The sequence below is a fragment of the Phyllobates terribilis genome, unplaced genomic scaffold (assembly GCF_046119375.1).
Source record: "Phyllobates terribilis strain yellow unplaced genomic scaffold, ASM4611937v1 Scaffold_3__8_contigs__length_932513732, whole genome shotgun sequence".
NCBI lineage: Eukaryota > Metazoa > Chordata > Amphibia > Anura > Dendrobatidae > Phyllobates > Phyllobates terribilis.
The window spans coordinates 202,526,474-202,540,927 of record NW_027362763.1 but is presented as its reverse complement, the minus strand read 5'-3'; the positions used below and the strand labels follow the sequence as shown (position 1 = coordinate 202,540,927).

The following is a 14,454-nucleotide window of genomic DNA, read 5'->3' as shown; positions in this document are numbered from 1 at the left end:
GCCTGTCAGCTATAAAAATCAAGTGCCCAGCACTGTGACTACCGTTAGCATGGGGGGAGTGGGAGTTGTTGTCCACATAACACCCCCATCTGATAGCATTCACTATACAGGTTTTCCAAATATATTTCTAGGGAATATTTTTGATGTAAAAATGAAAGGCAGAAAGAAAAATCAATGCAGTTATTCAAAGGCACAAATCAGCTGCTATTGTTCCATTAATATCCACTTCTGGGTTTCTATTCGACCCCAGAAGTGACCTATTATTTCTGCAGATCTATTTATAAGGCTCTTGCTCTGTTAGGCATTCTTTTTCCTTATGAGTCACACTTTATAACATAAGACATTGGGTCTGAAGCTTTTATACATGGTGTATAAATCAAATATCCTGTACAGCTTTTCTATGGCATAATTCTTACTTTCTCCAGCTCCCGGTGTGCTTGTAGTGCTGAAGCCTCCCGGTCTGACCCCTCCTCCACTTTAGTCAGAATATTCTGCCAAGAAAAGAAGTCAGACAGACATAGATGTTAACAGGAATGTTCTTGTTCTTCTATTGCAGACCAGAATGAGACTGGAACAAAAGAATTTATCCATTTCCAGTCGACCAGTTTCGTCTTTTTATGGTCTTACTGCCTTATCTATGGTGAGCTCGGCTGAATATTTCGCATCTGGTTTTGGGAGACTTTGGATTTTGCAACTTGTTGGCAGACACAGGCTTCAGACGTTCCGACTCTAAGCTAGCCATGGGCACTGTGATAGTACTTGAATAAGGCTTTTGCAAGATTCAGCTCATGAAAACACTTTTTCCAGAAAAATGTTTTTCTTATCTCATAATTCTAATTTAACCCCTATAAAATGTAAATCTCTGTATTGCCCTTTACTCCTATGAGAAAAGGTAGTTGGCTACACTGATATATCAGTTTACTAAAATGATCACCTATTCAATGGATAGTTAGATATTATTTTTAGACCGGAGACGTTCTAACTGCTGGGTTGCCCACTGATCACCAGGATGGGGGTCTTATGTCCGCTTTTACCCTCTGGTTCTCCACTGGCTGCAAGATCAGACTTGATTGGAGCGGCTTTTCGCATAGGGGCATGCTGTGCCATTCATTGTCTTTGGAGTGCCAATGACTTGAATGGGCACATGCCCGACAGGCCATTCCATTAAATTTTTCCTGGCTGTGATCTTGAGCGAAAGGGGGGGAAATTGATCTCACATTGTAGGTATCAGTGGGTTTTCAGACACAAAGAGATCTAAAAATTATCACCTATCCAGAGGATGTAATAGATTTTTTAGACTGGAATGCCCCTTTAAAGTATACCTATTGTTATTAAAAAGAGAAAAAGAATGACTCCATAAGCAGAGCTAGATGTACATTTGATATAGTGTAGCTAGAATGTAAATGGTTGGGTATCGCTGGCTGCTCCTCACCCCTCTTACAGGATAAACCAGAACCGTTCCGGCAACGTCCATACAGGTGATAAGGGGAGAGTCACACGGCCGTATAACTTGGATGAGGATGGCAACTCAATGCTTGGACTGGCCGTCGGCTCTCCTGAGCCGAGAGTGACAGCTGCATAGGAATAAATGCTGTCACGCTCCTGTCGGGAGAGCCAACGGCCAGACCAAGCATTGAGTTACGATCCTCGTCCGAGTTTTACGGCCAAGTGACTCTCCCCTCAAGCTAATGATTTCACTGGTGAATAACCAAAACTATGATTCTTTTTTTGTTTATTATTTTGGCCAAATAATTTTGTGGACTGTTCATGAATTTACAGATGGCTGGCAGCCTTGTATAAAGGATAAAATATACCTACCGCATGAGAGCCATAATACCGGTGATTGAGGCAGTCACTTACAGCGCCCCACCATGCCCTGACTTATTGCTCAATGTACCATAGTTTTAATGTCCATATCACACTTTCTAATCAAGTAACAAAAAGATCTGGATGAATAGAAATTTAGACCCCACCAAGAAACATATTTGGGAGGACAGAGAGAGAGAGTAATGTATCTTTAATGAATCCATAAACACAATGTTTAGCGATATTACCCATAGAATGAATAAAGAATTATTTTCTATTAATTCTCTTCATTTAGGCGCCAAGAGTATGACAGATTTTGTTATGTTCAGTGCACTGATGTTATGACATGTGAAATGGAGTTTGGAATTTACAGGTAATGTTGGCAGTAAAGTCAGGCACTGCACCCTTGACCGGTGTTCAGGCAGTCCGTAACATTAAGCTTTATTATGTCTTATCAGCTATGAACGCACAAATACTTGAAATAACATCAGCGAACTGAGCATTAAAGGGTTGTGATCTGTAACTGCTGCTGTGATGCATGAGAAAATGGCATTTATAGCAGGGAGCGGCTGGAATCCTTATTGCGTGCAGCAGATAACAACACTGATAGAAAGTGAGAAGACAGAGGAACAATAAGTGGTAACATTAACAGAAAGCATATTATTCCGAAAGACTATATATATAGCTGACAATATACATATTATATATATACAAATACACACATGGCAATCATTATATATACAGTTGTGCTCAAAAGTTTACATACCCCGGCAGAATTTTTCCTTTCTTGGCCTTGTTTCAGAGAATATGAATGATAACAAAACAACTTTTTCTCCACTCATGGTTATTGGTTGGGTGAAGCCATTTATTGTCAAACTACTGTGTTTTCTCTTTTTAAATCTTAATGACAACCAAAAACATCCAAATGACCCTGATCAAAAGTTCACATACCCTGATGATTTTGGCCTGATAACATGCACAGAATTTGACACAAATGAGTTTGAATGGCTACTAAAGATAACATCCTCACCTGTGACCTGTTTGCTTGTAATCAGTGTGTGTGCATAAAAGATGAGTGAGTTTCTGGGATCCAGACAGACTCTTGCATCTTTCATCCAGCCACTGACGTTTCTCGTTTGTGAGTCATGTGGAAAGCAAAAGAATTGTCAGTGGATTTACGGGAAAAGGTAGTTGAACTGTATAACACAGGAAAGGGATATAAAAAAATATCCAAGGAATTGATAATGCCAGTCAGCAGCGTTCAAACTGTGATTAACAAATGGAAAATCAGAGGTTCTATAAAAACCAAACCACTGTCATTTGGAGTGATGAGACCAAAATTGAACCTTTTGGCCGCAACCATAAACGTTACATTTGGAGAGAGGTCAACAAGGCCTATGATGAAATGAACACCATTCCTACAGTAAAGCACGGCGGTGGATCACTGATGTTTTGGGGATGTGTGAGCTATAAAGGCACAGGAAACTTGGTAGAAGTTGAAGGAAAGATGAATGCAGCACGTTATCAGCAAATACTGGAGGCAAATTTGCACTCATCAGCCCGGAAGCTGCACATGGGACGTACTTGGACGTTCCAACATGACAACGATCCAAAACACAAGGCCAAGTCGACCTGTCATTGGCTACAGCAGAACAAAATGAAGGTTCTGGAGTGTCTCCTGACCTCAATATCACTGAGTCACTCTGGGGAGATCTCAAGAGCGCAGTTCATGCTAGACAGCCCAGGAATTTACAGGAACTGGAGGCTTTTTGCCAAGAAGAATGGGCAGCTTTACCATCTGAGAAAATAAAGAACCTCAACCACAACTACCACAAAAGACTTCAAGCTGTCATTGATGTTAGAGGGGTCAATACACGGTATTAAGAACTGGGGTATGTGAACTTTTGATCAGGGTCATTTGGATGTTTTTGGTTGTCATTAAGATTTAAAAAGAGAAAACACAGTAGTTTGACAATAAATGGCTTCACCCAACCAATAACCATGAGTGGAGAAAAAGTTTTTTTTGTTATCATTGATATTCTCTGAAACAAGGCCAAGAAAGCAAAAATTCTGCCGGGGTATGTAAACTTTTGAGCACAACTGTATGTATATATATATATATATATATATATATATATATATATATATATATATATATATACATACATACACACACATATGTATATAAACACACACACACACATATATATACAGTACAGACCAAAAGTTTGGACACACCTTCTCATTTAAAGATTTTTCTGTATTTTCATGACTTTGAAAATTGTACATTCACACTGAAGGCATCAAAACTATGAATTAACACATGTGGAATTATATACTTAACAAAAAAGTGTGAAACAACTAAAAATATAAAAATATGTCTTATATTCTAGGTTCTTCAAAGTAGCCACCTTTTGCTTTGATGACTGCTTTGCACACTCTTGGCATTCTCTTGATGAGCTTCAAGAGGTAGTCACCGGAAATGGTTTTCACTTCACAGGTGTGCCCTGTCAGGTTTAATAAGTGGGATTTCTTGCCTTATAAATGGGGTTGGGACCATCAGTTGTGTTGTGCAGAAGTCAGGTGGATACACAGCTGATAGTCTTACTGAATAGACTGTTAGAATTTGTATTATGGCAAGAAAAAAGCAGCTAAGTAAAGAAAAACGAGTGGCCATCATTACTTTAAGAAATGAAGGTCAGTCAGTCCGAAAAATTGGGCAAACTTTGAAAGTGTCCCCAAGTGCAGTTGCAAAAACCATCAAGCGCTACAAAGAAACTGGCTCACATGAGGACCGCCCCAGGAAAGGAAGACCAAGAGTCACCTCTGCTTCTGAGGATAAGTTTATCCGAGTCACCAGCCTCAGAAATCGCAGGTTAACAGCAGCTCAGATTAGAGACCAGGTCAATGCCACAAAGAGTTCTAGCAGCAGACACATCTCTTCAACAACTGTTAAGAGGAGACTTTGTGCAGCAGGCCTTCATGGTAAAATAGCTGCTAGGAAACCACTGCTAAGGACAGGCAACAAGCAGAAGAGACTTGTTTGGGCTAAAGAACACAAGGAATGGACCAGTGGAAATCTTTGCTTTGGTCTGATGAGTCCAAATTTGATATCTTTGGTTCCAACCACCGTGTCTTTGTGTGACGCAGAAAAGGTGAACGGATGGACTCTACATGCCTGGTTCCCACCGTGAAGCATGGAGGAGGAGGTGTGATGGTGTGGGGGTGCTTTGCTGGTTACACTGTTGGGGATTTATTCAACATTGAAGGCATACTGAACCAGCATGGCTACCACAGCATCTTGCAGCGACATGCTATTCCATCCGGTTTGCGTTTAGTTGGACCATCATTTATTTTTCAACAGGACAATGACCCCAAACACACCTCCAGGTTGTGTAAGGGCTATTTGACCAAGAAGGAGAGTGATGGGGTGCTACGCCAGATGACCTGGCCTCTACAGTCACCAGACCTGAACCCAATCGAGATGGTTTGGGGTGAGCTGGACCGCAGAGTGAAGGCAAAAGGGCCAACAAGTGCTAAGCATCTCTGGGAACTCAGAACTGGGATTGATGGAAGACCATTTCCGGTGACTACCTCTTGAAGCTCATCAAGAGAATGCCAAGAGTGTGCAAAGCAGTCATCAAAGCAAAAGGTGGCTACTTTGAAGAACCTAGAATATAAGACATATTTTCAGTTGTTTCACACTTTTTTGTTAAGTATATAATTCCACATGTGTTAATTCATAGTTTTGATGCCTTCAGTGTGAATGTACAATTTTCATAGTCAAGAAAATACAGAAAAATCTTTAAATGAGAAGGTGTGTCCAAACTTTTGTTCTGTACTGTATAGATACACACAGTATATATATATATATATATATATAAAAATATATGTGTATATATATATATATATATTTTATATATATATATATATATATATATATATATATATATATACACACACATACACACCAGATGGCCATTCTCACAAGACACTGGCACGTTCATGATTGGATCTTCTCTATGCGACAAATTAGACACGAGAACCTGGACAATCTCAGCTAGACATGTCATTGAGACTAGTCGGGGAGAGTATATCAAAACCTTCCAACTTTGTGGAGTTTTCTCAACAAAATTGAGTGTGTGTTAGAAGGTCACATGGTCCCTCCTTTCCATTCTCCTGATAAGACTTTCCAAAAGATTTTGAAGGTGTCGGTAAGAATTTTTTCCAACTCATTGAAAAGAACATTTATGAGGTAAGACATTGCTTTTTGATGAGAGGGCCGGGCTTACAATCTCTGTTCTAGTTCATCCCAAAAGGTATTTGATGTAGTTGAGGTCCGGGATCTGTGCAGCCAATCAAGTTCTTCTACACCAATCTTACCCGAACATTCCTTGATGGATCTTGCATTTTGCACAGGGGCATAGTTATGCTGACAAACAAAAAGGCTTCCCCAAACTGTTCTTACAAAACTGAGCTAAAAAAATTGTCCATACGTCTTGTTATGCTGAAGCATTAAGATTTCCCTTCATTGGAACTAAGTAGCCTAGGTGAGCCCCCAAAAACAACATCATAGCATTATTCCTCCTCCACCAAACTTCATAGTTGGCACAATGCAGTCAGGCAGGTAATGTTCTCCTGGGATTCACTAAACCCTGACTCATCCAACAGACGCTAGATAGAGAACTGTGATTCATCAGGATACAGAACATGATTCCACCGGTTATTGTCCATTGGTGGCAAGCTGTGGCATGGTTTACAGCGTTCCATCTGACGCTTTGCATTGTGCATGTGATGTAAGCTTTGCATTTAGGTGGTCGGCCATTGAAGCCCATACTATGAAGCCTTTGGTGAGGGCACAACTCTGCAGTTATGGAGTCAACTGTTGGCACTGTTCACATCAGCTCTTCGTGACACCGCTCTGTAACTTTACATGTACTTCCATTTTTGATGGACATTCTTGATATATATGCTAGCAGAATTGCCCTTCAATGTCTACAACAGAAACTACGGTAAATGCAGAAATATGGTCACAGATTTGTGCCGGGATATCAATAGCATTTTTCAGCAGTTTTATTTCCCAAGAGATTAGTTGCCCCGGGTTGTTCCAGACTATTACTGAAATTGTCATTCACCTGATGATATGAAATCAGAGATCGCACTGATTATGTACAATCACTGAATATGCTGCGGTTTCTGCATTATTATTATGGAGGCAGATGCGCCGCTCGTCCTTACAAAGTGAATTGAGCTGTTTAATCTGTCAGAACTGTATCCTGGGGAAACAAATAAGCTGTGAATGTAACAGTAAGTAGACGCTGATTAAACACCAGCGTGATAATGACGCTTCTGAGCACTACAAGTCATAATAATGTTATGCTGGAAGCTTCATGGCTTCCTCAGTCGCTGGACACTCGTTGTGCACATCTGACAGTCAGATCCTCATCAACTCTCCAGAACCTGATGCTTATTTCATTCTAAGGGCTCATTCACATGTCAGTTCTTCTCGTACAAGTGCTATCCATGTTTTTCACGGATATCAGTCGTACCTATAACAGTGAACGGGGTCGCTCACGTGTCCATGATTTTTCGAACAATGAACAAAATCGCGGCGAAATGTCCGATTTTGTGATGGATCAGCAAGGAAAGCCTATGGGTCCATGAAAAAAATCAGACAACACTCAGATGCAATCTAATTGCTGTCTGTGTCATTGACTGCTAGATAAGAAAAGATAGAGAAACTTTTTTTTGTTTGTTTCTCATCTGAAAAAAAAGTGATGAAACTTTGATCCAACTCTGATGGTAAAAACAGACACACTGATGAAACGCTGATACATTCTAATGAAACTCGGACCGAGTTTCTTATACCAGAAAATCACTGAGGTGTGAATGAGGTCTAAAACGTGGTTTGTTAAGGTCAGTTAGGATTAAGGCTGGGTTCATATGTTGGGGTTTTCTGCTGCAAATTTAGGGTGAAACTGGAAAAAAAACACTGTGATAAAGTTTCATAAAAGCAACAAAAAACACATTGTGGCTGAAACATTTTACACTATACCCCAAGCAATTGTATGGGCTTTACACCTATGATCCATGTTAAAAATTGAACTACCAAGATCAGATATGGGACCAGAGCTATATGACGACGAGGGGTAAAGCTTCATCCATAGTGCCTGCCCTTACAGTAAGATCTCAGCCTTCAGGACAGCAATTTTAATGGAAGCAAACTGTACAGTTATATAAGGTTTACTGATTGTTAACATGGTTTCTAAGGGTAAGGCCAGATGGAATGGCCCTGGTATGGTCGAAAAACATGCTGAGCTCTTCAAATCAATGGTTAAGAACAGGTGCATGATCTGGTTTCCGCGATATAAAGGACAAGCATTACAGCCTTACTCTAAGGCAACCATCACACGGGACGTTTTTCCTGCAGACCTCCCACAGCAGAGGACCTACAGTGACACCTGCAGCGGTATTTACTGCTGTGGATATCATTGTGAAGAAGGTGTGGGGGAGTCAAACATTTCATTCTTCTTGTGGCATACATTATCATGCTGTGGATCTCAAACTCATAGCTCTGTCAATATGTTTTTCAGCAAATGCATGAGATTTCTTAAAATCACAGCTTATGTTCCTCAAGTACACCTAGCTTACCAGGCTAAACATATGTTAAATATTTAGCAAAACTATGTATACACCCCAATTACACAGGTTTAGATGAGCCACGGATTTACTGAACCACAAGACTGCAAGTGATAGAACAAAAAGTAACTTGCAGCAAAATACACAAGGTCATAAAAATGAGAAACTAAACTTTTTTTGCACAATTTATATGGTCTATGGCTACTGAACTTGCAGTGGTTTTTGACTGCATCAAAATCATGTCAAAGCAGCACCATCTGGCCAAATGAAAGTAAGTGAAGAGCAGTATACAGTATTTGAGTACACTTTGCAATGTGCTATATTTTCTTATACTTTTTCGTTTTAAATTTTTTTTAAATGGAGAACATGAAATAAGATCATACTAGCTCCCCCTGATAATTGTAGGAAACATGCACCAAATTTATAAAACGCATGCAACCTTTACTAGACCTGTTCACACGATGCATTTGGAATACGTTTTTCCAAAAATATGATAAGCTTACTGTATTTTTGGAAAATAGAAACCAGTGGTGTTTCCAGTGCAGTCCAGAGAATAACAGACATTTCTGTGGTTGATACAGATCAGCCATTCAGATGTTCTGATTTTCATAACTATCCCTCAATGTTACTATCGGAATTGCAGTGAATAATCAATCTTCCTTAGTAACATTTGTAGTCATGGAAACCATGAGCAGGCAATGGTTGTTGCCATGGTTACAGATAATTTAAAGAGTTCAGTTTATTTTAGACTTACGGTTCATATAATTTTTTTTTAGATCTGATGCAAGAAAGTCATGGTAGTGTTCACGGTGATCTACTGCTGAAAACTTAGAACTAGTATGTTCATGGAGCTTTACTGGGAGCAAATCACAGAGGAGGAGAGGAAAGAGACTGAATCTTGGTATCTCGGTTTCTTGTAACCATTGTGTTCATACCCAGGGCCTGTAATAAGGAGAGCACCGACTCACCACCACAGGTGGCGCACTAGCAAATCTCAAACTTTTGTCATGGCACTAGATGTAAAATGCTTTTATATGAGCAGTATATAGAACGGTTATGCACTATTTGGGGGTATTGTATAGGTAATGTAGGGACTATATTAATTGACATGTGTTATAGCAGCATGACCGTTTCCTTTCTTGTTTTATATATAATAGGGAGCTCAATCACTTAAAGAGTAACCGTTGTTTTAGTTTTTATTTCATAAATCAATAGTACTCATGAAAATAAACAACTTTGTATTATGTCTTATCAGAGAAATCAGCTTCTTTCTCTGCCAAAATTGATCAGTGATTATCAAAGTTCTCAATTCTGGAGATGGCGGCTGCTACTGATAAGATTCTATTTAGATAAGAGGGAGGAGTTATGTCTAGCTCCTCCCTCCTCCCATCTACATAGATGGCAGTTGCTATGGATACAATTCTATCTCAATAATGGGAAAGTCTGTGGCCCAAAATTCCAGTTGAGAGGTGTAAGAAGCTTTGTTGATGGTTATAGGAAGTGATTGATTGCAGTTATTTATTCCAAACGGTGTGCAACCAAATGTTAATATTAATATTTGGTTGCACACACTTTGGAATAAATAACTGCAATAAATCGCTTCCTATAATGATCAACAAGCTTCTTACACCTCTCAACTGGAATTTTGGACCACTCTTCTTTTGCAAACTGCTCCAGGTCGCTCATATTTGACCCATGATCTAGGAAGCAAACCCAGCTCTTTGACAATTGCCACTACATTGCGACCCAAAATCCTTTGGTAATCTTCAGATTTCATGATGCTTTGCACACTGTCAAGGCACAAAGTGCCAGTGGCAGCAAAACAACCCCAAAACATCTTTGAACCTCCACCATATTTGACTGCAGGTACTGTGTTCTTTTCTTTGTAGGCCTCATTCTGTTTTCGGTAAACAGTAGAATGATGTGCTTTACCAAGTAGTTCTATCTTGGTCTCATCTCTCCACAAGATGCCTTCTCAGAAGGATTTTGGCTTACTCACGTACATTTTGCAAACTACAGTCTAGCTTTTTTATGTCTCTGTGTCAGAAGTGGGGTTCTCCTGGGTCTCCTGTCATAGTGTTTCATTTCATTCAAATGTCGACGGATAGTTCGGGCTGGCACTGATTCACCTTGAGCCTGCAGAACAGCTTGAATTTCTTTGGAACTTGATTGGGGCTGCTTATCCACCATCCCTACTATCATGTGTTGCAACCTTTCATCAATTTTTCTCTGACGTCTATGTCCAGGGAGATTAGCTACAGTGCCATGGGTTGCAAACTTCTTGATTATGTTGCGCACCATGGACAATGGAACATCAAGATCTCTGGAGATGGACTTGTAACCTTCAGATTGTTCATATTGTTCAACAATTTTGGTTCCCAAGTTCTCAAACAGTTATCTTTCTATTCTGGCACATAGACACACAATGCAAAGATTGAATCAACTTCTCCCCTCTTTATCTGGTTTCAGGTGTGATTTTTATATTGCTCACACCTGTTACTTGCCACAGGTGAGTTTGATGAGCATCACATGCTTGAAACAAAGTTGTTTACCCACAATTTTGGAAAGGTGCCAACAATTTTTGACCGGCCCATTCCTGTGTGAAATTATGTCCTTTTTTTCTGTTTTTTTTGTGCTGTTCCAATATACACAAAGGAAATAAACATATATATAACAAAACAAGTGTAATTGCAATTATTTTCTGTGAGAAATACTTCCTTTTCTGGAACAATTTTGTGGCGCCCCTGAGGGTTCGGTCGCCACAGAGGTACTGCATGTCACCCAGAGGTGTGGTATCTCACTCTCAGGTAAGGAGGGAGTGCTGCCTGGGACCCTAACACCTGCATCCAACACATTCCACTTCAGTGGGGGCAGGGCGAGATTGCTCCTGGGGGAGAGCACAGTCCCTGGTCCCTAGCTGAAGCATGGAACTATGTAGTAGGTGTGGGTGGAGGAAGCAGATTAGGGGAGCACATGAAAGGAAGTGATATAAAAAGAGGGTGGAACATTCTAGTACAGGACAGTCTATAGTGAGAGGAGTTGGGAGCAGGAGCTCTGTAGGAGCTCTGCTTAGGAGGAGGGCCTGAGGAGAGGCCCAGAACTGAAGGAGAAGGAGAGGAGCAGGAAGGGCTCCAGGAACGAGGAAGGGACCCCAGGGGTACGGGCAGTGGAGGCCACCCGTACGCCCGAATCTACCAGGAGGTGGAGGGGTCAGGCCACACAAAGGGGACCGGTCCCTCAACTAGCGGAGGACTTTATGTCTCAACTAGAAACCGAAGGCTGCAGTATTTTAAGTCCTGCAGCCAACAGTCCATATCAGTCTCACCAAGAAGGTAGCCATAGAGGACCCAGGGGACGGAACAGACTTTGCCTGACAAGGCCCGCGGGTACTAGATTGGGACACTAGGTATGAGGTGCAGGGAGACGGCCATAGAGGAAGAACACACAGAAGGGGGTCCCGCTAAGTACTCCGGAGATATCTGAGGGTTGACTGAACCCCTCTCTGAGTAAGCGCAGCACGACGAGGGAAGTTACACTGGTACCGGTAACTTGCACTGCAACAACCGTGAGTAAAGACCCTGAAGACTGCACCCCACTGTCTCTATGATTATTATCTGTGCCATCACCCCTGCACTACAATGCCCAGCATCACCTATAACATCTACAACATCTCTACGCTGCCCTGGAGCTAAGCTCTGCCTGTGGAGAGCTGAACCAACTCTGCTGCACTAAACATCAGCTCCAGAGGTTCTGCACAGCAGCGGCGGCTCAATATAGCCGCATACCACAGGTGGCGTCACAAACTACAGTACAGACCAAAAGTTTGGACACACCTTCTCATTTAAAGATTTTTCTGTATTTTCATGACTATGAAAATTGTACATTTGCACTGAAGGCATCAAAACTATGAATTAACACATGTGGAATTATATACTTAACAAAAAAGTGTGAAACAACTGAAAATATGTCTTATATTCTAGGTTCTTCAAAGTAGCCACCTTTTGCTTTGATGACTGCTTTGCACACTCTTGGCATTCTCTTGATGAGCTTCAAGAGGTAGTCACTGGAAATGGTTTTCACTTCATAGGTGTGACCTGTCAGGTTTAATAAGTGGGATTTCTTGCCTTATAAATGGGGTTGGGACCATCAGTTGTGTTGTGCAGAAGTCTGGTGGATACACAGCTGATAGTCCTACTGAATAGACTGTTAGAATTTGTATTATGGCAAGAAAAAAGCAGCTAAGTAAAGAAAAATGAGTGGCCATCATTACTTTAAGAAATGAAGGTCAGTCAATCCGAAAAATTGGGAAAACTTTGAAAGTGTCCCCAAGTGCAGTTGCAAAAACCATCAAGCGCTACAAAGAAACTGGCTCACATGAGGACCGCCCCAGGAAAGGAAGACCAAGAGTCACCTCTGCTTCTGAGGATAAGTTTATCCGAGTCACCAGCCTCAGAAATCGCAGGTTAACAGTAGCTCAGATTAGAGACCAGGTCAATGCCACCCAGAGTTCTAGCAGCAGACACATCTCTTCAACAACTGTTAAGAGGAGACTTTGTGCAGCAGGCCTTCATGGTAAAATAGCTGCTAGGAAACCACTGCTAAGGACAGGCAACAAGCAGAAGAGACTTGTTTGGGCTAAAGAACACAAGGAATGGACATTAGACCAGTGGAAATCTGTGCTTTGGTCTGATGAGTCCAAATTTGAGATCTTTGGTTCCAACCACCGTGTCTTTGTGCGATGCAAAAAAGGTGAACGGATGGACTCTACATGCCTGGTTCCCACCGTGAAGCATGGAGAAGGAGGTGTGATGGTGTGGGGGTGCTTTGCTGGTGACACTGTTGGGGATTTATTCAAAACTGAAGGCATACTGAACCAGCATGGCTACCACAGCATCTTGCAGCGGCATGCTATTCCATCCGTTTTGCTTTAAGTTGGACCATCATTTATTTTTCAACAGGACAATGACCCCAAACACACCTCCAGGCTGTGTAAAGGCTATTTGACCAAGACGGAGAGTGATGGGGTGCTACGCCAGATGACCTGGCCTCCACAGTCACCAGACCTGAACCCAATCGAGATGGTTTGGGGTGAGATGGACCGCAGAGTGAAGGCAAAAGGGCAAACAAGTGCTAAGCAGCTCTGGGAACTCCTTCAAGATTGTTAGAAGACCATTTCCGGTGACTACCTCTTGAAGCTCATCAAGAGAATGCCAAGAGTGTGCAAAACAGTCATCAAAGCAAAAGGTGGCTACTTTGAAGAACCTAGAATATAAGACATATTTTCAGTTGTTTCACACTTTTTTGTTAAGTATATAATTCCTCATGTGTTAATGCCTTCAGTGTGCATGCACAATTTTCATAGTCAAGAAAATACAGAAAAATCTTTAAATGAGAAGGTGTGTCCAAACTTTTGGTCTGTACTGTATATATATAAAAAAAACTATAAAATCCCCTGTAAATATTCCCCTTTGGATTGACAGCCCTGGGTCACGGACCGGGTCACCGTCACTGTAACATCTCCCCTAGCAATGACCGGCTCGGCACCGAGTACCCCACGGCCCAGGGGGCGCGTCAATTTAAAGGATGCCAACACTTTTGGCCATGACTGTATTATTATTTATTATCATTATAGCTCCATTTATTCCATGGCGCTTTACATGTGAAAAAGGGGGTATACATAGCAGAAACAATTACAAAGCCCTGGGCGCGAGGACTAACAATCTACACGGGAAGGGTGAGGATACAGTAGGTGAGGGTAGAACTGGTCGTGCAGCGGTGTGGTGGAGCGATGGTTACTGCAGGTTGTAAGCTTGTCAGAAGAGGTGGGTCTTCAGGTTCCTTTTGAAGGTTTTCACAGTAGGCGAGAGTCTGATGCTTTGGGGTAGAGAGTTCCAGAGTAGGGGGGATACATGGGAGAAATCTTGTATGTGGTTGTGGGAAGAGGAGATAAGAGGGGAGTAGAGAAGGAGATCTCGTGAGGATCGGAGGTTGCGTGTAGGTAAGTACCGG

At 41.5% G+C, this 14,454-nt stretch overlaps 1 protein-coding gene across 5 annotated transcripts in view; it reads right to left on the bottom strand.

Annotated features, from left to right (window-relative positions):
• NGEF (neuronal guanine nucleotide exchange factor) overlaps positions 1-14,454 on the bottom strand; it is a 235,068-nt gene that overhangs the window by 22,106 nt on the left and 198,508 nt on the right. For all 5 annotated transcript variants that reach the window (XM_073674494.1, XM_073674493.1, XM_073674495.1 and 2 more), the window contains one exon: positions 417-491. In XM_073674494.1, the coding sequence (XP_073530595.1) occupies positions 417-491 (75 nt within the window). The remainder of the gene's footprint in view (positions 1-416; positions 492-14,454) is intronic.